This window comes from Macaca thibetana, chromosome 2, assembly GCF_024542745.1.
Source record: "Macaca thibetana thibetana isolate TM-01 chromosome 2, ASM2454274v1, whole genome shotgun sequence".
NCBI classification, from domain to species: Eukaryota; Metazoa; Chordata; class Mammalia; order Primates; family Cercopithecidae; genus Macaca; species Macaca thibetana.
The window spans coordinates 138,134,027-138,161,520 of NC_065579.1; the positions used below are offsets into that span (position 1 = coordinate 138,134,027).

The 27,494-nt window shown below is 42.8% G+C and overlaps 1 protein-coding gene across 1 annotated transcript in view; it reads left to right on the plus strand.

Annotated features, from left to right (window-relative positions):
- Positions 1 to 27,494, plus strand: part of LMCD1 (LIM and cysteine rich domains 1) — an 808,038-nt gene that overhangs the window by 752,735 nt on the left and 27,809 nt on the right. The window contains exons 3-4 of the mRNA XM_050778592.1: positions 19,999 to 20,087; positions 24,469 to 24,724. Coding sequence (XP_050634549.1) covers positions 19,999 to 20,087; positions 24,469 to 24,724 — 345 coding nt within the window. The remainder of the gene's footprint in view (positions 1 to 19,998; positions 20,088 to 24,468; positions 24,725 to 27,494) is intronic.

Here is a 27,494-nt window from a genome sequence, read left to right on the forward strand (position 1 = left end):
TGTGGAATGCTAGAACAGTACGAGGGTAATCAAATTTTGCATGCTTGTATCTTTTCCTCTGGAGGCAGTACTCAATAAATAACTATGAAGGCTGGCCATCAAAATGAACTTGCTTTCATGAAAAGATACCACTAAGAAAGTGAAAGGCAATCCACAGAAATAAAATATTTGCAGTATTTATATATACTGATCCCCAGACAAACCCTGGGGCATGTCTGCTGCCATCTCACTCCACTAAGAGCTGACACCAGGTCTCCCTGAAAGTGGGAAGAAACCCAAGAAATAGACACTCTGACCTTCATTTTGAATATTTATTTGTGTGTGTGTATATATATTTGTGTATATAGATAGATGATAGATAGATAGATGACAGATAGATGATAGATAGATAGATAGATAGATAGATAGATAGATAGATAGATCGATCGATCTGGGTTGTACTCAGAATATATAAATAACTTCTACAAATCAATTTAAAAATCCAATTTTTAAAAAACAGGTGAAGACTTGAATAAGCATGTCACAAAAGAAGATGTCTGAATAGCTAAAAGTATAGGAAAACATGTTCAACATCATTATTCATTATAGAAAAACAAATGCACAATAAGACAATGTCACATACCCAGCAGAATGGTAAAATTAAATACTAACAGGACAGAGTGCTGGAGAGGATGTGGAGCAACTGGAACTCACGGACGTTGCCAGGGAGAATATAAAATTATACAACCACCGTGGAAAGCTGTCTGGTAGTATCTAAAAAGTTAAATATATATCCACTTTGTATTCCAACAGTTACACTTCTAGGTATATGTCCAAAAGAAAGGATCACAGATGTTCACAAAAAATCTTGGGCAAGAATATTTGGAGCCATGTTATTCATTACAGACCCAACCTGGAAATATTTCAAATCTCCGTCAACAGGAGAATGGATAAACCAATCGTTTTATATTTATAAAACAGAATATCTAACATATGTAACAATATGGGTAATTTTAAACCTGTTAGACAGAAAAATAAACCAGACACAAAGGAATACACACCATGTAATTTCATTTTTACGATGTTCAGAAACAAGCAAAACTAATCAACAGTGATAGAAATCAGAATAATAACCACCTTTATAAGAAGAGGTGTTTATTGAGTAGAAAGGGGCCTGAAGGAACTTTCTGGGCCACTGAAAATATTCTACATGTTTATCTAGATGATGGTCACATGGGATATACATATAAAGTAATCGAGCAAATACTGGAGATTGGTGCATTTTTACTACATGTAAGTTTTCCTTTGGAGTACTATTAGATAATAATAGAGACAGTATTTGATAAACAGTTGGAAAGTGATATGTATCCAGGCAGCAGACCAATGTGAGGGCAAAGCATGAAGAGTGAGTTCCTGCCGCAGCCCCCTGGAGGTGTCACGTTAAGGGAGAACTTTGTCTCTAGGAGCTGCCACCGGAACCCTTTCAAATCTTGCCATTGAACTTAGCCTGGCATCCAGGTTTCTATGCGATGGGTCCCTTTTCAGCCACATCTTCTACTACAACATTCTGCTGCCCCAGGCAGACCTGTCACTCATTCCCTGAACATACTTTTTCTTCCTTGTGGGCATGCTGAGAGAGTTTCCTCCCCCGTGGTCCCAAATCCCACCCCTTCCTCAGTGCCTTCCTCCATAAAACCATCAGTTCTGACTAAGTTCGCTGTCCTGTGAACTCCTAGTGTGGACCTACTCTCCTGCTGCACGCACGTTTAATTTTCTGAATGGCCCTGAAGCATCTGCAGTGACTGTCTTGCCTGCCTAACTTTGGCACCGTCATATCCTGTTTATGCTGAAATTCTCCATGTTATGCTCCTTGAGAACAGAGACATTCCCTCTTCCCCTCTGGGTGTACCCTGGAACGGTGGCACATGTTAAGGGCTCAGTGATATTAATGGATAGAAAAGGGAGTGGGATGGAATTGGGAAATAGGAGACAGAAGGAAAGACATCAAAAGAGATAAGAGCAGCTTTGTTCTCCTTTCTGACAGGGACAAGGAATTCTGAGAGGTTAGAAAGAAGGAAAGAGACCCTAAGAGCACAGGATGCAAAAACTAAACAGCTGTGGAATAGAGGAGGGCAGGCCATTAACCTATTCAATCTCCCCTCAGTGTGGTCCCTTCCCATTCTGCACCAAGATCAGAACTGGCAAAGTAGAAGTGGGCGGGGGGAATGGGTAGGAGACTGCCTGGTAGTGTTTAGGAGGAATCTTAAGATGGAAAGGAAATGAAAATGAGAGAAACTGGGGAAGGCAGTGCACCAAACCAGACCCTGAATTTTTGTATGCTTTCAAGTTTTATTCTCCTTCTTTAAGCTTGTCTACAGAAAGATGGGCTTTAGGATGGTGAACAAGCCAGGCCTTGATTCATTTCCCCTTTTCAAACAACTAACTTGAACCTTCATCTGAACCTCGAGGCTCTCTCTTTCTGGATGGACTTCTCTTGAGAACAAACTCCAATTATTTCCATGGTCTGGGGAAGCGGTTGGCCTGGATCATGGAACAACAGCAGCTGCATCTCAGGAGGCTTGGCCCTCCTGAGAGACAAGAGCTGGAGGGACGACTGAAAACTGGCTGAAATTTAGTGCAAACCTCTTATAACTCAGACAGCTATCTACTTTAAGTTTGTAGTCCTTGATGAATATTTATACCAAACTAGGGCCAGTGGAAAAGTTCCATCTGCGTGGATTTTAAGAGTTTTGCCTTTCCTCAGCCACGTTGACCAAACTCAGGAAAGTGGCGGAATCATTGCCAAGTACATGCTCTTTGAAGTGCAAGAAATTCTGAGAAGGCCCTGAATTCATCATATTTCTTCTTATCCTGAAGACTTAGAGTTGGCACTCCTTTTTAAAAAAAAAAAAAAAAAAAAAATGCTTAATATCAACACCTCTCAGTGCTTTATAATTTTAGCCAAGCCCTTGACACCATGCTGACCACAGCACTCTTGAAGGAGTGGATAGGTCTATTCGAAGTTTTGCAGGGAGAAATTGCTTTGTTGGTTGATATTTTTAAAATATGAATGATCCACTTAATTACTGCAATTCTCCTCTTTAGTTTGCTAGTAAGAAAAATGACCCCAAGTTTTATCCTTAGTGTTGTTAGTCGTCCTCTACTCCTCGGAACCAAAACACCAGAAATTTCAACCATGTCGTACCTTTGATGTGTGAAGATAAAACAGAGGCTTTACTCTAGCACGAGGCATAGTAACTGCTCTTACCAAGTACAGGCCAGGTGCCAGGCATTGTGCTACATCATTTTTTCCGAATTTTACAATCATCCCATTTTGCAGATGAGTAAACTAAGATCCAGAGGGATTAAGTTCCATGGTTACATACTTAGTCATGGTGAATGTGAATGAAATGTGGGCAGTTCAACCCACAGCTCTTCCTTTTCCTTCTGTACAGCTGGAGGATCCCTTATATGAAAATCTGGAATACTCTAAAATCTGAAACTTCCTGAGTGCTGACATGAAGCCTTGAGTGGAAAATTCCACACCTGACCTCATGTACCTCATGTACGCACACTTTGTTTTATGCACCAAAATTATTTAAAATATTGCATAAAATTACCCCCCAGGCTGTGTGTATAATGTGTATATGAAACATAACAATTTCAGGTTAAGGCTTGGATCTTGTCCCCATGATATCCTATTATATATACGCAAATATTCCAAAATCTGAAAAATATCCAAAATCTGAAATACTTCTGGTCCTCAGCATTTTGGATAAGGGATGCTCAACCTGTACTATTTCTAATCTATATCTAACATGTTTGCAGTGTTCCAGAAGTATGGGTCATGGACTTGTTGGTCCAAAGATGAATTTAGTTGACACACAGACATGCACTGACAACATTGAACCATGTTAGTCAGCATCTTTCTCTCATTTCAGTTCTTTCATTCTTCTGATTATGTCAAGGAGGAAGTCTCCATCTGATGCTAAAACGTCTTTATCATCCCAAACACTTGCTGAACTTCACTTTAAACAATTGGCAATTAGTTCCCAGGCTCAGAACTTGTAAAAGGCAATCATACCTAGCTAGAATTTAATGATTCATATTTATTGCATTCGTCGTGGTTACCATCTAATTTTTATACACTTTAGAGATAATGTTTTTCAAGAAAAATGTTTTTAAATGTGTGTGTAAAGAAAAGTCAACAATCACACAGATGGTGTATGGAGAACAAAATTCATGAAGGAGGAACATGAGGTTTTATAAACATCTAATGTTTAATTATCCCTGGTTTTCAAAGCATCTTACATGCATTAAAATATTTGATTTCTACAACCACCTCTTGAAGCTCATAGGGATTATGATCAATTTTAAAGATGAAAAAAAGAAAAGGTTCAGAGAGCGGAAACTACTTGCCAGGGTTCACACAGGTAGTAAAAATGGAGCCAGGGCTCAGGTTCAACGCTAAGTTCCAACATGCACAGAGTTCCCCCAACACTTTGTCAGCAAATCATTCAAGGGCAGGAGTGGATCAAGGGGTATTCCAAAGCAATGATCCCAGACCAGAAATGCCATGGAAAGGCTGCAAGGCTTACTGACTCACTGATTGCCCTGAGTTTTCACAATTTCCCAGTGCTTGTCTGTATTCTATTTCATAGAGAAGCCTGCAGCAGAGTTTTTCTAGAGAAGTCTGATTTTCTGTCTCTAGTGAGTTACCTTCCAGATGGTCAAGAAACTGGCTGTCCCATCAGAGGGTCATCTCTTGCCTCCTGAGTACACCACACAAGGGATGGCACAAACTAGGAACGGACCACTTAATGAGGAAAACTGGGTTCTGCAGCAAGAAGACAGCATTTCTTTCCAAGTCTCCTTGCCTTGAGCAGTTGACTGGGATTCGGATGTCAGGTCTTGGTGGCTGGATAGGCAAAGATACCAGAAACATAGGAGAAACAGGGAGAGAGTGAGTTAGCAGTCTCATCTGTCTATCCATGAAGAGATTCCAGGAACTGAAAACACTCCTGGAGATAAAGATGAGAGCTGGAGAGAATAGTTGAAACTACGAGTAGATTCTAAGAAGAGAGGAGAAGAGCCAGTGGGAGAACCTTGGGGAGAGAAGAAAGTTATTGAGGAAGGCAGAGAAGGGGGTAGTCAGAGGGGCTGGTGTAACCACAGGAGGCTAGGATCCTGAAAACCAGAGGAAAACAGGGTGGCTCTCTTTCCTTCCAGCTCCCCTTTTGGGCATCAAACTCAGATGCAGGATATCTAACATATATCAGATTTGATGTGCCAAGAAGCATAGATGATGGCGTAGATGAAGCATAGATTAAGGCATGGATAAAGCATAGATTAAGGTGTTTTATATAAAGGTTTATTGAGGAGCTACTATGTGTAAGGCATTATTCTAGACACTGGTAACAGAGCAATGAACTAGACATAAAGGGACCCTGCCCTCATAGAGCTTACAGTCTAGCAGGAAACAATGACATTGAAGAGTTATATACATAATTAAATAATTATCATCATGGTGGATACTACAAAATAAAAGGTACAGGGTTTTCTAAGACCATATGATAGGAGTGTCTGAGGGATAAATAGAAGTTTGTTAGGTGAAGGGAGAGAGAAATGGTGTAAACAGAAGGAACTGTATGTGGGCAGGCTCAGAGGTATGCAAGAATTTGGCATCTTTTCTGGGACATATGGTTAAATGAATAATTCTAAATTTACTCAAGAGATAATTTTCTGGAAAGTAACTTGGCTTCTGTAGTTCTGTTTTACATTTGAATTGTGGCAAATGAGTCTGAAAAACAAGACCTTGAAAGTGAATTATTTGCAACTAATTTGTTTCATAAAACTGAGCTTAGAAAAATGTGACCTAAATACTCTTTAAGTTCCTTTTAGTCCTAAAGATCTATGACTTTCTTACATGCAGAATCCAGCTATATATAGTGTGTACAGTTAGATCATTATGTGGGGGAAAATCAAGGAAAGGATAAAACATCTGAACCAAAAAGTGTATTTAGTGTTAGTTTTAAAAACATATGATAGAAAAAAAAAAAAGAAAAAGAAAAAGGAGTCTTTTATAAGAAGGATGCTTGGTTTAAAACCAGGAAAACATCTTGCTGAAGGCACTACACTAAAACACATGTGATATTTTACCATCAAGGCACCAATGTTGGTTGAAGGAAATCCTTTTCCATCTGCGCACACGTGTGTGTGTGTGCTGTGTGTGACTGTGTGTGTGTGTGTGTATCAATGCTTCCATTGTCATGAAAGTTAACCCAGGAATTCCTGTGAGATTCCCGGCAGGAAGCATTTGCATAAGCAAAGCCTTAAGACTTTTAATAACAGTGCTGTACATTTATACAACACATTTCCTTTTAAGATACTAAGATTCAGACAGGCAAGATTAAAAATCCACCAACTTGGTGTGTTATGTCTCCCCTATTTCCAAAATTAACTCCAATAAAAGTGTGTTATCCTTGGAAAGATCAGTAGTGCTGCAAATTTGGATTTCAGATACATGCATGCACAAACACACACACACACACGCACACACCAAATGACATTCCTTCAGGATGACATTCTTAGACATCAGGCTGCTAAAATCAGGGGCATCTTATAAAACTGGGGAGGTATAATAAGTAGCTATTGCTGACCTCAAGCTTACAGATGTATCCTTGAGAAGGAGTCTGCTAAGGGCGGAAACCTAAGCACCACAAAACCAATTAGATTTTAATTTCCAAGTGTAACCTGAAGACACTGGCCTGGGGACACCAATAGCTTGTTCTAATTTAGGAAAGGTGGGGTGGGAGGGGAGTAAGGGGTCCCCATGGGGACCTTATTTTCTTCTATCTTGATTTCCCTCAAGTTACTTGGTAAATCACTAAATAAGATTCCCAGGGGAGTTGGATAACTTCTGGCTCATAGTGATGCTGGTGACTTTACTACATATTCCCAAAGGCTGGCAGGACATACCTAGGGAAAGAAAAAGACAACTCCAAGAGAAAAAACGATTGTGTTGGAACCTCTGGAAGCATTTAGTTTGGCAAGAAATGCCAGGTCAACTTTTGCCCTATAGGAATCCCTTTCATAGGCAATTAAAACAATGCCTACCTTTTGGGACTCTGAGTGATCTCAAAAGATTCATAAAAAGTCCACAAATGGAGGGAGATCAGAGGACCATCCTCTCACTGACTGAATTAAGCAGGTAGCCCCTCAAATAACAGGTTGACTTTTCTAGAAACATGGACAATTCTGAAATAAACAGCAGAGAATGGTTTTGCCTCTTAGCTGGTTTTCTCAGTCTGCCTTTGTACAATTCACTATTCACATTAGCCTGGGCAGTATCTGTAGCTAGTTCAAAGGGAGCTTGTGTCAAAGGAAAATGTTAGTTCAGCCTTAAAAATCCTATCACTTCAGTCCAGTGGGGTCCCTTATACATAAGATTTGTGGGCCTGCTTTGGATACAATGGCATGTAAACATCAGCAAGAAGCAAGAAGCTGGCAGCCAAAAAGGCTGTTTTCCTTTCCCCCTCGGTCATCATCGTGTTCGCCCTGCCAACAGAATGTTCAACAAGGAGTCCATGTCCTGGGCCAGGACTGCCAGATTCGTAGATGTTCCATGCGCCATCACACAGATCCAGTCACCCAGCAATGAATCTTTGAATTTAGAATTTGGAACTTTTTGCCTTGTTCCATACTCCTCTTTTTCAAAGTGACCCCAACTCCATCCCCTTTGACAGATAAAAGAGAGATCCTGTGACTGTTTCCATGCTTCCCCTTCTCAAAGGCTATCACCCATGCCAACTGGGAGAAGGAGCCCAGCCTGCGAATGATTGTATGGAATTGCTTACAGCTCCTCTGTCCAAATGTCCCTCACATCAGGCTGTTCCAAGAGTTGCAAACCCTTGAAAAATGTGCTGAGTTGAGTCTTATCACCTCTTCGTCTATTTTTGATGGAAGTGCTAAAAATACAAAAGAGTAAAATTATCCAAAAGGCAGACAGAAGAAAAAGAAAAAGGAGCAGATAGTCTCCTATCTTGGCTAGCAAAGCACTCACAGTGTCTGCTCCCTTATGCCAAGTGATACTGTGATGATAGGTAGACAATGCTAGTAGATTCGGTTGGTAGACCAGATGACCGAGGGAACTGTGATTGCAGTAATGGATTCTTAATTAGAAGGAGAGTTGTTTTTGTTTTGTTTTGTTTTGTTTTTGTTTTTCAAGATGCAGATGGTGGGGTCAGCTTCTCAGGTGGAGTACAGTTTTAGAACCACTACCAACACCCAACCCCTCAAAGGGAAGCACAGGCTTCTATACACTTACTTCTTTCATGGCCCAGGCTCTGGGTATTTTGGCTTTCCTGGAACCATTCTCAAATCAGTGAAACTTGGCTAGCAGAGATGGGGTGAGGGGAGGCAAGAGCAAGGTCTTAAACAGAGAAAGCTTTCATTTTTTATTTCCCTTTCCACATATGGATTTGCTTTTCTACTCTGTTTTTATAGCCAGATTAACCCCTTTTGTTCACAGATGATGTGAGCCTTGGTGGTCTCCAATTATCCCCTCCCCTGGAGGGGAAGGCAGAGCTACACAAGTGATTACAAGCTCAGCAGTGTTCCATGAAAGGGCATCCATGGTGGCTTGGAGACTGCAGCGGGGAGGAGAGTGGGTATCTAGTCTAGGAAAGTCAGAGTCTGCCCTGTGGAGGTGATAGGAGGAATTGGCCAGCCTTTTCCAGAATTGCCCCAGGGTTCTGTTCCTCAAGGAGCCTGAACACAGTGATTGGAACAGAGACTTCAGGGACAGCTGCTGTGGGAGTCACAGGAGCAACAGTTCCCTTTCAACAGTTCCCCAAAGGGTCTGGGACTACCATGCTTCGCTCCAGCCTCTCACATGCTCCAGCTTGGCACATTGGGCTTCTGTGAATTTATTCCTCATTTGTGACCACCCTGATTTTAACTTAATCTCACCCATTAGACATGACATGTTGAGAGAGAGGGACATTAAGGAGAACATGGTATATTTTGCCCCAAACCCAAATTTTCCCTAGAGTTGAACCTGGAAAAACTAATCCTGAGAGGGGGGAAAAAATGAATGATCGAACAATTTAATTGATGTTTAAAAATTAAAGAGAATATATCATTTGACATAGAGAGTGAAAACTATTCTTTCATTCAGCATTTGCTTAAAACTTTATTTGGGACACCAGAAACTCCTGACATCACGAGATAAATCCATCTGACTCTTCCAATTACAACCAGTCCGTGAGATAAATTTAACACACACAAACCATGTAATAGGAAATATCATGGAATCTTTACCCTGAAGTGCTGCTGATTCAGGCACTTCTGCCATCAACTCATTATCCACCAATTGTGTTCTCATTCTGTTGCTTTAAATAGTATTGATTTTTAAAAACAAAACAAAACAAAAGTTTCCATCCCTAGAATTCTAAGTACTAGATCAGTAGGACTCATCTCAAATTGTTTAGTCTGTGCATTTTTATCTTCATTACACAATTCAGGAAAAGAGTCCCTAAATTAAAGGGATTTCTTCACATTTGTGCTTGTCCAGACAGAGGAATAGGAATGCCCAAGGAGCAACCCTGGAATTGAAATGGTAGATCTGAACACACACACACACACAAACACTCACACACATACACACGCGCACACATGCACAAGCACACACAGCTCCCTAAAGAGCATCTGTCATATGACCCCTAATACAGATGAGGTCTTTGTTGCTGTCTGTGTGAAACTCACTGTGGTTTTAGGATGCACTTTATCCAAGTTGTTTTTTTGGTTGATTTCTGCCATAAAAGTGGGCTGCAAGTCTCACTCTTTCATATCATACTTGGGAAGACAGGATTCTCTTGGCCACAGCCTAAAGCCCTAGCGTGGGGCTTCCCAAAGCTTGGGGAGATGAGTGAGCAAGAAGCCAAAGGATAAACACGGAGCAGCAGTTCTGCTTTAAGATTGGAGGGAGCAAGATGGGGAACATTTATTTTACATTACAACAGAAAAAATATAGATTATGGAATAGGATGCAAAAAGTCACCCTGATGTTTAAGAGCAAATAGACTGGAAAGAGTCATTGTTCCCCTTCCCTCAGCATCCCTGGCTTTCCAACCCCCTGACCTTCTCCTCTGGTGACACACAGGACCTGTCTCAGGAAGAGAGGTCAGGCAGAGGATTTACTTTCAGGAAGGGCAACAAATGTAGACTTTAAGTTATGGACAGGCAGTGATCATACTGGTAAGTATGTTGATTCCATTACCCTGTTAAGATTGTGTAACCCTGTTTTGGCAAGTCCTTGCTTCAATTCTTGGGAGCTTCAAACAATGGAAGAAGTCCAGACCCTTGTCAAGACCCCAGTATTCCTTTTTTTTAACTTTTAATTTTTGTGGGTACCTAGTAGGTATAGACCCCAGGATTCTTAAGTGGGAAAGTGAAAAAAGCCTTCCCTGCCAGGCCACTCCCCAGAAAAATCATACTTCTTAAGGAGAAAAAAAAAAAGACTTCCCATGCAGCTTGCAACCATTTGAGTGTTGCACATTCCCAGGTTGGGCCCCTTCATCTAGTGGAATTCCTCAGTCCAAGCTTCCACCTGGAGTTGGGGAGGGTTTGGGGACCACCCCTCACCTCAGGCGGGGCAGAGAATCTCAGTATCCATGAGCGCCCCAGAGAGGAGTCAGCCAGCCAGTGAAATTTAGAGGAAGAGGAAGGGCTGTGGTTTCCCTTCGGTCTGGTTAAGAGAATGACTGCATTTGGCACCAGAACCTGTGGGGCAGGCTTGTGCCAGGGCTGATGCTGAAATGACAACAACAAAAGCCAGACTTGCTATAAAAAACTCTCCTTGTAAGGAATGGTGGTCCACAAGCTGAATATGAAAAGGGAATTTTTTTCAGCTTTATTGAGGTATAACTGACAAAAATTGTATGTCTTTAAGAGGTACAACTTGATGGATTTGTGTTGTTTTTGTTGTTGAGACAGGGCCTCCCTCTGTCATTCAGGTTGGATGCAGTGGCACGATCACAGACCACTACAACCTCAACCTCCTGGGCTCAAACAGTCCTCCCACCTCAGCCTCCTGAGTAGCTGGGACCACAGAAGTGAACCACCACACTCAGCTTAATTGTTTAATTTTCTGTAGAGATGAGGTGTCACTATGTTGCCCAGACTGGTCTCAAACTCCTGGGCTCAAGCAATCCTCCCCGCTTGGCCTGCCAAAGTGCTAAGATTATAGGTGTGAGCCACTGAGCCTAGCCCAAATTAATGTTTTGATATTCATATACATTGTGAACTAATCAAACTAATTTTTTTACATGGTGAGAATACTTAAAATCTACTCTGTTAGCAAATTTCAAGTATATAATACAGTATTGTTAACTGTAGTCATGATGCTTTACATTAGATCTCCCGAAGTTACTCAATCTGCCTAACTGAAACTTTGTACCCTTTGACCAACATCCCCCCATTTCTCTCAGTCCTCAGCCCCTGGCAACCAAAATTCTCTTCTGTGTTTCCATGAGTTTGACTATTTTAGATTCCACTTCTAAATGAGATCATTATTTGTCTTTCTGTGCCTGACTTATTTCACGTAGTATAATGTCCTCGAGTTCATCCCTGTTGTCACGAATGGCATTATTCTTGTTCCTTTTTGAGGCTGAATATCATTCCATTGTGTGTGTGTGTTTGTGTGTGTGTATGTGGGGGTGTGTGCCACATTTTCTTTTTCCATTTATTTGTTGACAGACACTTAGGTGGTTTCCATATCTTGGCTATTGTGAGTAGCACTGCAGTGAACTTGGGAATGCAGATATCTCTTTGAGATACTGATTTCATTTCCTTTGGGTATATATCCAGATGTGGGATTTCTGGATTGTATGGAAGTTCTACTTTTAATTTTTTGAGGAACCTCATAGTGTTTTCTATAATGGCTGTACCAATTTACATTCCTCCCAACAGTGCACAAAGGTCCGGGAAGGGAGATTATTAAACCAATGAGCTGAGAGCCTGAAAGTCCAAGTTGGAACAGTTGAAGTTACAATGGTGAGATCAAATGATTCCCAAACTTGTCTGAACATTGGCATCCCCTGGGAACTTCCAGAAATACTGATGCCTGTAATCAACCCCCAGAGATTGTGGCAAAATTGGCCTGGAGTGCAGCCCAAGTTTTGGAAGCATTAAAAGATCCCCAGGAGAGTTTAATGTTGCAGACAAGTTAGGGAACCACTGTTGTAGCCCCTCGATACTCAAAGTGTGGCCCCTGGGACAGCAGAAATGGCTTCTCCTGGGAGGTGGGTAGAACTATATGTCAGGCTTGCCCCAGACTTGCTGAACCAGAGTGTACATTTGAGCTAGATCCCAGGTGATTTTATGCTAATTAGAGTGTTTACTTAATTTGAGGAGCACTGCCCTCCTCACACACCCAGACCAGGCAAAATCCCCTGCTAAAGGACAATCTCATGGCACACTGTTTCTCCTTCCTAGCACTGATTGCATTTGTAATTTTACATTTGTGTGAGTTGAGAAAAACCTGTGAGGGCCCCAAAATATCTGGAAGAGGCTTTTTGGCATGGAACTGTAGTGCATGGGTTAAATTAAAATGTGGATCTGGAATTCAGATACCTGTGTCCAAATCTAAGCTCTAGCACTTTAAATTGACCCCTTTGAGCCACACTTAACTAGAGAGACTGGATTTTCCCAGGCTTTTCTGGTTTTTATACTAAAAATTTTTACATCCTAGGCACCAAACAGTCTAGTGCAAACCAGGACAGTTACCCTTCAGTTAACTCATATGCAACCTAGAAGCACTAACAATGTATCAGTGGTCTCAAACTTTAATTGTTTATCAAAATCACCTGGAGGACTTGAACAGCGCTGTCTGGGCCCCACCTGCAGAATGTTTGATTTCATAGGTCTGGGGTGAGGTCTGGGAATTTGCAGTGCTCACAGGTTCACTGCTGCTGTGCTGCTGTGCTGCTGTGCTGCTGTGCTGCTGCTTGGGGACCACACCTTGAGAACCACTGCAACATACCTGCCTTATAGAGTTGTAAGATTTGCACAAGGTCAGGCTTAGCACAGTGCCTGGAAAACCACATATTCTAGTCCTTTTACAGCTACTATTATTCCTTTTGATTATGGAAAAGATGGGACTAAAGATGGACTCTAAGGAGTGGGCAGGTTTGAAACTCTCTGCGGTTTAGATGAGCATGAGCAAAATCCCAGAGTTTGTGTGGATTTAGTTCTGTAAGAGGCTCAGGTGGTTGGAAAGAGAATCTGGGTGGAAAACAGTAAATAATATGGAAATAGAGACAAATTTGGATAGGTGAGGTGGACCACATTGTGGAAGCCCCATGACATCTAACATCCAGCAACCTTTATTCCTTTAAAAGTGATTCAGCATGACTTCAAAATGAGACAGGCACTAGTATCCTTAATATAGACAGATTTATGAAGAGTTGGGAATAAACCCAGAAATGACTTGCTTCTTGATTAGCATGGATTTTGCTATTTTTTAAGTGAGAACAGTTTCTAGGTAGTAGTTTTCAACATGTAGTCCCCTAAGCTACTGTCCATCCAGGCATCTGCACAACTTGGGTCCCAATGTGAGCTCCAGCTCCTAGATCTGGTCCTCAGCGTACACAGTCTCTGGCCTTTCAGGCTTCCTGGGAGGCAGCAGACAAACTAAGTGAAGTCAATATCCTGTCACTTTTCTCCCACAAACTTTGCCTGAGGTTCTGATTCACTTTCTCCTCTGGCCATTGACTCCCCACCTGCACTTGAAGTCTATTTGTCGCCTTGGACATCTACATTTTAGTTTATTGAACAGAACAGGAGCAAGTGGTAGAAAGCCTGGGATCAAGGTGAATGTGTCTAAACCTTGTCCTGCTACTCCCAGCCCAAACCTTTCCAGCACCCCTCACCCCTGCAGACACACTGTCCCTCCTTTTTGAACCCAACTGGTCCAATGCCCAGAGTCAGAGATAGACTCCTAGGAGTGCTGTCTAGGGTCTGGAGACTCCTGGGACAGTAAGAAGTCATGAGTTCTGGGTTGCAATAATATGTGCGTAAATTACATTCTTAGGAGCAAATTCTGTCAGTTCTAGGGGCTTTTCTCATGAGCAAAATGTAAAATACCTACTTCCTAAGATCATTGTGAAAACCAACTGAGATAAGGGATGTGAATGTACTTTGTAAACTGTAAAGTGCAGTGTCCTTGGTGGAAAGTGCGATAGCAGATTGGATAAGAGCACAATTCTGATGTAAGGCCTGCCTGGTTTCACATCCTGGCTCCACCACTTACTAGCTGTTGAATCTTGAAGAAGAGCTTAACCTCTCTGGGCCTCAGTTTCCTTATCTGAAAATGAGGCTAATGAAATTATCTCATAAGGTTGTCAAGAAGCTTAAATGAAATGTCATAAAATGTTTGGCATGTGCCTGGCACATAGGAAGTACACAATAAATGTTAACTATGATCATGATCACTGGGAAAGATAAAACACTTTTGATTAAAGGCCCGTATAGGAAAAGGTAGACTTAGGATACGCCACCACCACTGCCTTCAAAGGAGCTCCAGTGGAGACCATCTGGATGGGCAAGTTGCTTCTCCACTCTCAGACTCAAGGTCATTCATCATCCGTTGACTGGGAATAATGATGATAATAATTATACTTCAATGGGAAGTCATATTATTAAATAAGAGAATTACTAAGTAAAATCACTTTATAAACTCTAAAGCCATTATCATTGGGGTTGTTCATGGTGGTAGTTTCAGGGTCATATTTTTAAATACAATTCCAGTCCCTTCCCAGACCTTCCCATAATTGTATTCCACCCAACCCATCTCACTCCAGTTTCTCTCCTGGAACCCCTAGGGGAGGCTTTGTTTTAAATAACAAGTCATGTTGACCAATAATCTTTAATAACATTTATACTTATAGAACTTAACCAGTAAAAGACAAGTCTGCTTTGAATAGAATTTTGTGTCAATTTGGAACGTACCACCTCAGAAAGCAAACCTGTGGGTCATCATTTGAGCATGTGATAGTACTAAGATACAACTTTCAAAAAGGTAGAATCACGACTTTTGTGCAAATATGAAGTGAAATTTAACAAAGATTGTGTTCTAAGGAACCTGTATGATGTTTAGGCCAGTTTAAAAAGCTCTCGAGGAGTTAGGTATTTATAGGTAGTTTAATGTTAGGACAAGATTGATGGGTTAGTTACAAAACTGGTTAATGTCTTCCAGAACAGTAAACTATAACATTTGAGGTTATCTTTTTTGAAAGGACAGAAATTGTTTGTATCTCTATTGGACCAAGATCTGCAAGTTAACATGTTACTTCACCAAGTCTCGGAGCTGAGCAAAGTAAATTTCTCTAGATAATCCTATGGGGATGAGGAGACCCAGTGTCATGTTGCCTCCATATGGCATTGAAAGGATGTGCCACTCACCTTTCTGCCTTACATCTGAGTTTTAAATACTTTTCTGGGGGGCCGGGGGGACAGGATGGAGTGCAGTGCATGGTCATAGCTCACTGCAGCCTTAAACTGCTGAGCTCAAACTATCCTCCAGCCTCAGCCTCTCAAGTAAGCTGGAACTACAGGTGCATACTACCACACCTAGTTTGTTTTGTTTTGTTTTCTTGTAGGGATGGGGGGTCTCACTATGTTGCACAGGCTGGTCTCGAGCTCCTGGCCTCAAGCAATCCCCCTGCCTCAGTCTCCCAGAGTGCTGGGATTACAGGAATGAGCCACCACATCTAATTATTTTTTTAACAATGGTAAATGCTTATTTCAATTTACTGCCTTTTAATGTTACATGCTGCTTACAACAGCCCTATTGAGACAAAGAAAGGGCAGGGATAATTCATTTTTCAGAGGAGGAAACTGAGTTACTCCATGAGGAAGAAGCTGAGCTGGAAGGAGAACCCCCATTTTCTAATTCCAAATCCCATGCTCATCCCTAAATTCCTGATTGCATTTTCTCTTTTACGTTCTTCTTCCTCTCAACCCTACATTGTTCTTCGTGACATTTGTTTCCCTCTAAGACTTCCCTTGAGATTCACCTGAAGGCAAATGCTTGAGAGTTGCCCCTGCTCCTTGCATCCCCAGGGGTCTCCTGGTCTGATCTAAGTCCTTTTAAGTCCCTGCCACCATTCAGTTTCACGATAATATCAGATGAACCACATCCTACTAACCCGAGCCAAATAAAATCGTCAAAACATTTCTTCCTCTTCTCGGGAGAAAGGACAGATTAGATGCTGCATTCCAAGAAACCTTTTTTTAAGTGATGGTTTCTTTTAAACTCTTCTATTCTCAGCTACTGTGAGACACTGTGCCGTCTTTCAAGAGACAGAGCCCACATCAGAAAAACCTACTGTTTATAAACCAGAGTATCTCACTTGGAACTGTGGCTGACTGATGTTTTCCCCTCCTCAGTAAACAAGATCGTTCTCTCTGTGTTGAAGATAGTGGGGTCTGTCTGGCTTCTGGATGAATGGCATGCAGTAGACAAATGACTATTTATTACATTAAACAGTCAGCCAGGAAACTAGCTGCAAGTGTGGCCTGATGACCTGAATCAATTTCTTCCTTGCAAGGCCATTTATTTTTCTCTCCCACATACTTCTGTTGCCATGGAAACCGTCCCACTAGCCAATGGAGACCAGGGCCAACTCTCTACTTCCCGAACCTCCATTTAGTTTAGCGTTCTTGCCCAACTAGGCCAGACTGCCTGCGTCTTCACTTGCCTGACTGCATGGGGCTTTCTTTGTGCTTGTTGAGATTTTAACGTCGATTCTCTTCAGGTGATGGGTAGCAGAGCACCGCGAGGGCAAAGGGCTAGGGATGGCCTCGCTTAATGAATTAATCATTAAGTATGGGACATGTGTGAGCTTATTTTGTTTTTACATTTTGTAGGAAAACCTAGTCAGAGAGGCAACTCTTTTTACATGTCATAAAAGTAGGGAATAAGAAAGTACAGAGGATGTGTATTTAGAAAAAATAGTTCCTCTAAAGTCCCCTAGCATTTTGAAGCTAGAAAAAAAAATGCATTGAGAACATCTAATTCAGGGTCTCTCAAACTTTTTTTCACAAGATGTAATTAATGACAACAACAACAAAGAATGCTCAGTGCCTAATAAGTGTGTGCCAAGCCCTTTTCAGGCAGCATCCCATTTAACCTCTTGGTAACCCTGCAAGGCAGGTTGCATTCTTGTTATCCCCATGACGCAGGTCAGGGTCAGGAGCCTGGAACTCAACAAGCCTACTTGCCCAAGTACAGCAGAGGAAAGGGGAAAAACTGGCACTAAAACCCAGGACTAAAGCCTGGGTCTCCAAACCCAAAACATCTGCTTGCTCTCTACCTCACTTCTTGCTTCTAGCGTAGACTGGCCTGTTAAAGGCTTGGGAGCCTCTACACATCCAGTGCCTGCCATTTGTATTTGATCAGGTAATTCCCTCTCCCACTCCCAACCAGGAACCACTTTGTAACATCTCACCAAGTGAGGATCCTGCAGAACAGAATGTGGGCAACCCCAGTGCAGGCGAGTTCCTTATGTTTCAGAGGAGATGCTTTAGGCTGGGCAAGGAAATGACTCGTCTCCAGTTACACAGCTAATAAATGCCAGAGTTGGCACCCAAAGGCCAGACCCCTGCATCACCAGCCAGTGCTCTGCTCTGCCCTGCTATGCTACCTACGTCACTATTTCTAAATCAAACTCTGAGTTTGCAGGCAAATTGCAGCTCCACTCTCCAAGCCAAGCATCAGAACTAATCCCCTTGTAGAATGAGGGTTAAATCAGCCTCTCATTAGAAGAACAATAAAGCTGAAGTGTGCAGGGTGCTTTGCCACTTGGAAATGCTTCCACCTACCTCTCCAGTTTCCAGCCCTCTGAGTATATATGAAATGGTCCAACAATGAAGCCTTATTCACAAGTTGTATATCTCCCAAAATAAACTTTGAATGCCTCCAATTTTAAGTGTGTAAAGATCACTGCATTTCAACTAGGAGAACTGAAGGTGTCAAGAAGGAGAGGTGGAAATGAGCAAGGTTATATGCCAGTGGCTTTAGGGAGCAAAGTCCTGCCTGTGAATGAAAGCTCCCCAGCTTAGGAGAATGAGTTAGCAGTGGGTGTTGTCTTAATTTTCACTTTTCACATGACTCTAGCATTGAATAGGCCTAAATGTAAACATGCTTCCCTCCACACTCCACATATGTGCAACATGGCTCTCACTCCCTGAAGCTGTAAATATGTACTGAACAAAATGACAGAGTGTGTGGGGACATGGTGTAAACAGCAGTGACCAAATAGAAGGCAGGGAGGGAGGCATTATTGTAGGAAGATTTGGTACAGAAGAGAAGTATTGTGAAGGACAGTTGTCTCTTTCCATATGTCTGAATTCTACCACTGGCAATGAGGATGGCTTCACAAGTTTCACTGCTTGTTTTTTTTTCCCCTCTTAAACGCCAAGAGAGTACACTAGTAGCATCCAAAGGACATGCTCAGATTGTATACCCTACTCATACCTTTTATACCTTGCACATTTTCTTCCTTCTGCTAGGCGTCTCCTTCCCCTTTTCTGTCTGTCCATCTTGCACAGCCCAAATCCAAAGTCACCTCCTCTAAGAAGAAGTAATCTGCTCTAATAAACTCATATTTCCCATATGAGTTTATTAGCACCTGCCTTTGTGCTTCTAAAATCTGTGGCAAAATAAGAACAGTTACCATTTCTAGTGCCTAATGTGGTCCTGTATGTTACATATATTATCTCTGTACCCATTTGGCAGGTAAGGAAACTGAGGCTCAGTATGTCCAAGGCCATGCAGCCAATAAGTTGAAAAGCTCAATTTGGAATCCAAGTCTCTCAAACTCCAAAATCCATGCCTTTTTTACTACACAACAGGCAGCTTCCTTTACCTCAGACTTGCCCCTTATAGGAGCAGGAGATGAATGTGTTTTTCTCTCCATATCCGCCTAGCTAACCGTGAGTTCCACTAGGGCACACCTGAGTCTTATATTGTATTCCTGTGTCTGGTACATAGTAGATGCTAAATAAATGGTATGTTTGTTGGATAAGAAGCTTATCCCTTTACATTACTAGTTGATTGAGCCCTGCTTCTGGTGAAATCATAATAAAGTACATCCCTGTACCAAGTCGTCCCCACCCCAACCCCAATGGAGAGCTGGGTAAGTTTCTCAGCCAGCAGATCCATATTACTAACCCACTTCTTCTCCAATGTTAATGTAATGAAGATCTCCTGGGAATTTTGTTAAGGTACAGATTCTGATTCAAACCGGCTGGAGTGGGGTCTAATGGTCTGTATTTCTGGCAAGCTCCCAGGTGATGCTTCTGGTTCGAAGATGCCATTTGGGTCTAAACACCTCAGCAGCAGGAGCCAATGCACTTTTGGTACCTTTGGCTGGTAACAAGTAATAAAACCTGTCTGATGCATTGTTCTCCTTCCAAAGGACATTTTAAGTGTTCATGTCATTTTTCAATGTTTTAGCAAAATATTTAAGTTATGCTTGGAGCTATAAACATTTGGCAGCATGCACATTTGTTTGTGCCTGTAGCTTTGGTTTAATCACATTCTATCAATAAATCACAAATAAATGAGGGAGAGGAGACACTCATTGGAGATTCCATTCCAGTGACAAGTGAGAGTGGGTGAGGGTGGGGGATGGAACAGATAGATAGTCACTCACAGCAGGGCGTTTCCAACCAGTCTTGCTGTTTTGAAACAGCACTGGAGGCTGGGAAAGAACCCCCATTGCATTCTTATTGGGAAGAGCCCCACCCTTCCACACTTGCCTACCCTCTGGCCCCATTCCATGTTCCCGTTTGGTCTTCTCAGTTCCTGGTAAACAGTTTGTGATGGCTTATTGATCTCAAGCCCTTTGAACCCCACACAGTCCCTTTGCCAGCATGCCAAGTCTTTTAGAGGTCAAGCATCTCCGGTCCAAGATGTTTGGAAGGAAAACACCCTCTTTTCTGTTCCTTTTCCAGATGTCCCTGGGCCAGCTGCAGTCAGCAAGAGGTGTGGCATGTTTGGGATGCAAGGGGACATGTTCGGGCTTCGAGCCACATTCATGGAGGTAACAGATTTTGTCAGGAGGGTCCCTATCTGCCTTTGTTACTTGGCTGTCCTCTCGGGGAACCCTGGTTGCTTTCTTCGCTGAGACTGCTTTGGTTGTATGCGTTGTCAGGGAAGGATGGCTGCAGAGGGAAGGCACTCCTGCTTGGTCCAATTCAGAAACATGAAAAAAGTCCTTGGGGGAGGGTGGCAGAGGGAGTAAAGATGTGAAAAAGGAGTTTAGCGCTTCCTAAACCATTTCAAGGTAGAGTCCACCAAGCCCAGCCCAGCAAGAACTGCTCTGGAAAGGCCCAGGCAGAGGTTAGCTGGTCCCTTGTGCATTTGGGGTATGCCTTAAGGTTTGGTGGATGGGATTGATCTCCCCGCGCTGCACTAACATCGCTGTTGATGGGTTTTGGTCTAGAGTGACCCCTGGGACAGAAAGAGAGGTCATTCTGTCCACAGTACTTAAAAACCAGGACCTGGTATTCATATCCGCATGGGAAGACCATAAGATCCAGCTGGAGTTGGATTTGCAGATGTTTTCTTTCTCTTTTTCCACTGATGATTCTGAGGACAAGAGTGAGGCTGCCACACTGCACAGTCCCTGGGCAGCACTCATGTCAGCATGTATGTGGACAGCACCTCTAGAGTTGTGCAGGGAATAGACTGTGAGACTGTCCCTGCAGCCTTGGGAGAGGAAAGTTAAGTTCTGTGGAGCACATAGCAAAGAAAGTTTTTATCATCGCTGCTGTAGTGTTGCCTTGGGCCCTCAGTGGGGGAACAAAGTTTGGAAGGTGTTTTCGCAGCAGTACTGACTTCCATTATGAGATGGGAATTATAAAAATAACTACTTACTCATGAACCGAATGAAATCTTTTTTATTTAAATGTTGAAATAAACCAAAGCGGTAGGTATTAGGTATCTCCATTTCGTTGATCAGGACACTGAAGGCAGGCAATGGGGTGACAACTACCAAACGGCAGGCTTTGAACTCAGATCTGCGTGAATCCCAATCCCATGCTCCTAACCGTTCTGCAGTACACTGGGCTATGAGCTTTCAGAGCAGAACTCTGTTCCCTGACTCCATTCCCTGACAGTTCCCAACCTCAGAGGAGCTCGCATCGTCTTCTGGTTGCTAGGGACCTTCAAGGTCATCTAACTCAGGCTTCTATCCCCTGCAAAAAATCCATCTATAATGTAAACACTCCTAGGAGGAGTTCTCCGCATTTCTGTTTTGGCCATTTGAGCTCTTTCTGGCCTGGAAAAGTCAACTTCCTTATCATTTCAACCCCACTGGTCCTGAATCTTCCCTTAGAATCTCAGAACAGCGTGGATTCCTCCTCAGCAATTTGAAGACAGCTAGGATGTCTCCTTTTAGACTTCTTGAGTCAGGAGAAAATGTTATCTAAATGCACCCACCGAGTCAATTAAATCGGTTTCCCCTTCTCTCAAGGATCACAATCCTGTGCTGCCTGCTGTCAAACATCTGAAAATGGTCGTTTGGTAGATTTTTTTCAGGTTTTCCAGTTGTTTAGGAAGAGAGGACAATTCTGGACCCTGTTTCTCATGGCTACAAGGAGAATTCTCTTAGTATTGTTTTAATCCCTCCATTTCCTTGTCGTCGTACAAATGATTTGAACATCAAGTGAAGAAATACAGATTGAAGCTTGTAGGTCCTGCATATCAAGTGTCCTTGGTTTGAAGAATCCAAATAGGGACTTGGTTTGAAGAATCCAAATAGGGACTTAAATTAGACTCAAATTGAAGCAGTAACATCACAGAAGCTTAGGAGGGAAATCCTGTTAAACTTTTTAAAACTCTCAATTGTTTGAAAGACCTTTAAATGACCAAAGTGCCAGCCAACCTGGTTTAATAGGAAAGTCCATCAACTAATCGTCACAGGACAGAATTCAGTCTCAGGTTACCAATGACAGATTGCAGAAATGACCGTTTTAATACCGTTGAGGATATTCTGGGGTGTGCCTGTGTCTTCTACAATCTGGGCACCTGGAAAGAGTGGGATGGGGTGAGAGGGGTGTATCCCTCATGTATAAAGTCCCAGAAATGTGCCTGGCCACATGAAGAGTGTGAATAAAAGGGGAAATTGTGTCGACACAGTTTCAAAGAACATCTCAGATCTGTTAACTTTTTTTTTGTTTTGTTTTGAAATGTTTTGCATTCCCAGCCTCTCTAATTAGCATCCTGAAATTCCACATTAACCGAAAAAGCTATGGGCAGCCTCCTCATCTAGTTCTATTTATGGAAACTATTGGGGAGGTCAGAGGTCAGATGGGACACTGAAGAGTCAGGTTCCTCCGTGTCCCTCCATGCCAGGATTTCCTTCACTTTCTGCCTCTTCCTCCTCCTTCCACTTCCAGCCCTGCTGTTCTCACTCCCCACCTGTCAACCCCTGATACTGCCTAGTGCCTGACTTCTTAAAGAAGCAGGTTCCTCATGCCTGGCTCTGGAAAGGGATAAGCAAGAGAATATTACTGATTGTGAATAAAATGCAAAACAAAACCACCCATTTTTATTTTTATTTATTTAATTTTTTTTGAGAAGGAAAACCTCATTTATTCCCTGCAGCACCCTTAGGGTCATTTTCTCTTTTTTGCTGCTGGAATGCATCCTTGAGATTGTCAGTTTTAACATTTCTCAAATTGCAGCCCACTGAATGTGAACTTGTACTGCAAGCTTCTCCAGTAGCATTCAAAATGTCATGCCGCACATCACCGTATCAAAGTCAAGGAGTAACTTTGCACTAAAGAGAGGTGTCTAACCTCCCTTAGCCCACTGTTTTCCAAACTCATGACCACTAAGCACCAAGCCTTTTTCTATGTACCACATAATAATCTCCCAAAGAACTGGCCTAGGCCAGTAGAACTACCCCCAGATTATAGGCAACTCTCTTCTGCCCCGAACATATTGTACTTTATATAATTTCCATCTGATTGTCTCTCCCTCCCCCATCCCAACTGTAAGCTCCTTAAAGGTCACAACAAGGCCTTCTTTTCATATTCAGTGAGGGGTTCCCAGTCTCTTAGCACAATTGACATTTTGGGCCTCATAACTCTTTGTTGTTGGAGCTGTTCTGTGGAATGTAGAATGTTTAGCAGCATCCCTGGCCTCTACCCACCAGACACCAATAGCACTCCCCTACCCCACTGGGACAATTGAAAATGTCTTCAGACATTGCTAATTCTGTCCCGAGGGACAGAATTGACCTTAGTTGAGCACCATTAATGCAGACCATCAAGGTATGCCCCCACTAGCCCCACAATCAACATTTGTGATATTCGATCAGACGTATTTACTTCCTGAGTATAGGAGGGAAAAGGAGGGTTCCCTCAGCTTTGCCGATCATTCAGCTGCAGTGACCTCCCTTGCTGGGCCTACCTCATCCCTGCAGTTGGCCTTGACATTGCTCACTTTACTTAACAAGCTCTCAAGTTGCATGCAGAAGAGCATCTGAGAGCCAGCACAGCCTGCCCATGGTGACAGGCTGGAAAGGGAGGGGAGCAATTTTCCTCTCACGCTATGGAATTCTGGATTTCTAAACCTTAACAGCATGACACCAAGTAGCCACACATTTTTTTTATTATCAAAGAGAAGCATGAGGCTTTTTAGTAAACCTGAACCCTCCCCAGGATGTGTTTCCTTCTCCTTACAAAGCCTTCCCAACAAACATCCATCTCCCCAGCCAGAGGGATTTTCTCAGCTCTCTCCCTGCTGGGTCCTGTTCACAAATTTCTTGAAGAAAATGTTTACTGCATTCTAACGTCAGTATTTATGCTAAAGAGTTTAAAAGTTGCTGAAGCTCCGAGGCTATGATCTTGGGAAACAATTTTAATAATTCTTTAGAGCAGGAGTTAGCAAACTTTTTTTGTAAAGGGCCAGAAAGTAAGTACATATTTTAGGCTTTGTGAGCCAGGCGCTCTCTGTTGTAACTACTAACTCTGCTGTTGTTGCCCCAGATCAACCACCGACAATATGTAAATGAATGGGAATGGCTGTATTCCAATAAAACTTTATTTGCAAGAGCAGATTGTGGGCCAGGTTTAGGCTATGGGCCACACAGACTCCAGCCCAGCTTTAGAGCATCTCTGATGAACAAATCGGACTTTGCCGTGGCAACCAGCAGGAGTGAAAACATGCCACTCTTTTTACCAGCGAAAGTTGTATCCTACATTCCTCACTGATAGATTAATATAAACACTGTCATTTCCCAAATGCAAATCCCAATTCCAAGGGCCTTTTAGTCTCAGGATACCATTTGTCTGCTGCTAACCTTTCCAACTTAAAGTTTTAGCTTGCTTTTAAAAGGGTAGATGCTGCTAGCAAAAGAATCTGCCTCTTCTTTCTGGAAGTTAATCTCACTCATCTCCATCCACCCACCCCAGGAAAATATGCAAGTCTTGCAAATGCAGCCAAGAGGACCACTGCCTAACCTCCGACCTAGAAGACGATCGGAAAATTGGCCGCTTGCTGATGGACTCCAAGTATTCCACCCTCACTGCTCGGGTGAAAGGTGGGGACGGCATCCGGATTTATAAGAGGAACCGGATGATCATGACCAACCCTATTGCCACTGGGAAAGATCCCACTTTTGACACCATCACCTACGAGTGGGCTCCCCCTGGAGTCACCCAGAAACTGGTAAGAGAGCTTCCCCAACTAAGCAGTTGTTTTCCTATCCTTATAAATACTAGCTACGTCAAGTGTTTCTGAACTTCAAACATGGGGTGGCAAGAGATCAAGGTCACAAAAATGACAGGAGTGGCTGTGGTTTTAGCCCTGCCCTTATATCATGTGATGTTGAAATGAAGACTATCTGGGCCTCAGTTTTCCTTATCCATGAAATGGGTAGAGGTATTCATATGGACCCTAAGAGGCCTTGCAGCTCTAGTACAGGGGCAATCATTGTTCCATTTGGGCTCCTTACTTCTGAACAGGAGATAGTTTTTCACTCAAAATTCTGAGTGCTTGTCTCCATCTGCAAGATATTCATTTTCCCTCAAAGGAGCCTGGGATATGCCCTTTGCAAACCTGTAGGAGAGCTGAGAAACAGTTCTCTCTTCTGCCTAAATGCTGAAACCTATTGGTCTTAGAAGGGAGAAACAAACTGGTTTTATACAACCTTGAACAAAAGCAACCAGAGAAATCTCAGGTAAATGATCAGAGAAACCCTGAGGAGGGCAGAAAGGACACAGGTCCAGAGAGAGCAAGTGACTCACACAAGGTTACACCCTAGCTGCTCACTGGAATCCCCAGGACCTGCAGAAGGTCTCCATACCCAAGTCTCATCCCAGACCACTGAGTCAGAAGCTCCAGACTACAGAATCCAAATCATCAGATGTGACCATTTTAAATGACTCCCCATGCAGCCACCTTCAAGATCCAATGCACTGGATCGGGGCTCCTATAATCTCAACATGTGTAGATATCACCTGGGGAGCTCATCAAAATGCATCCAGCAGGTTCAGGGCCATCCTGAGATATGACACGCCTGTCACACTCCCAGGTGATGTTGATGCTACTGGTCCCCAGAACCCCACACATGGAGTAACAAGAGGCTAGATGATTTCTATAAGTTAATACAATTTGTAGAAGGTTCAACAGTTTTAAAAATGCAAGCATGGCATTTAACTGAATATTTGCTGGAAGAAAAGGAGTGCCTTTGGAGCCCTTCATGGCCCTACCCTTCAGGCTCTTCCATGGCTCCCATCACTGTGCTCTCACTCCCAACATCTCAACACCTTATGACACTCCAACTTCCTGCTTCCAGTGTTAGAACACACCAAGCTCCTGCCCTCCTTGGGGCTTTCGCACTTCCTGATCCTTTTTTTGAAAAGTTCTTTCCTTGCTCTTCCTAAATAGTCCTTCCCCAGATATTCAGTTTACAATAGATGTTCCCTGCCATCCTATCACATTTTTTCTTTCTTTTGGTTTCTTTAACAACTTTTATTGCAAGCAGATTATCTTTTTTCTGTGCCTAGATATGAAGGCAGACACCCTGTCTGTCCTGTAAACTGTAACATCCCTGCACCCAGCACAGTGCAGGGTGCAGGATAGGTGTGACGAGTGTTAGTGCAATGTTACCTTTTAGGCCAGAGATGCTCTAAGTGTGGGCTGTGGACTGGAGCTGTTCCACACAGTCTTTGTGACCTAGACCCAATGTGAGAATATATGTTGGGAAAATATTACAGCAGTTTGACATGCAACTGTGTGATGGGATGAGAACTCATACCATTGAACAGAATTCCACGTGGTAAGACTCACACTGAAATCTCATGGGGCATGTGCTACATTCTAATCACATGAGAGAGACCACAAATCACTCTGCAATAAGTGAAAAACAAACAAACCTTGATCCTTCACCATATGGAGTTTGAGACGCACAGTTCTAAGCTGTTGCCTTAAGGAGGAAAAATCCCTTCCAGATAAAGTGAAGAGAGGCTAAGATTTTTTTCTTGATCTGTACTTTTTGAAAAGCAAAAGCACATTTTAAAAGAACACTTCAGCATCCATGAACTCAATCACCCTGTAAGGCAGAGTTGTTTTACATGTAAGGAAACACAGAATGGTTAATTGGCCTTCAAAAGTTTTTAGTGCTAGACAGGAGCTGGTCCCGGGCCACAGAGTGTGGCCACAGAACAACAGCAGAGCCAGGACATGCCCGGTAGTTCAGAGCTCAGGTCTCCCTCCAGCTCCAGGTCTGGGTAAGCTATCAAACAGGTCTCCAGGATGTCAGTGGAAACTAAAGCAAGCAGCTCATGAAAGAGCCGTCTACAGGCGTCAGGGACCGGCTGGTGAAAACCCCAAACACGTTGACCCCAGACTAATCAGGGGAAGGCATCGTCAGGCAGTGATTAATGCTGGCTCCTAAAACCACATAGCTATAAAGAACCCCTCTGTCTGCTCTGCATCTGGGCGTCCAGGGCAAGTCACATTTCTGAGATTAGACAACTCACCCTTCCCACTGACCTTCCTGACTTTTTTTTAAATTACTGAATGATCAAGACTGATTATATTTTGGGAATGGGACTGAATTTTGCTATGTCTCATCCTTTGCAACCAGAAAGAAAGCCTGAGCAATTCTTAAGCCTTCAAATGCTGATAACAATAAGCCTAATTGTGGATATTTGTTAAGTATTTACTGTCTACCAGCCACTATTCTAGGAACTATCCATGCACAATCTCATCTAATTTTCCAGCACTGTTAGAAGTATACGCTCATTACCCTCATCTACAAAGAAGGAAACTGAGGCTCAGCGAGAGGATGCAGCGATGCAGCTAGCCAAATGTCCCACAGCCGATTTAAGTGACAGAGCCAGGTCTTGAACTCAGGCCACCCTGACTCCAAAGTTTGGGCTCTTCCCTGCCAATCCAGGCCAGGCCAGGCGAACTGGCAGGTGGGAGGGGAGGC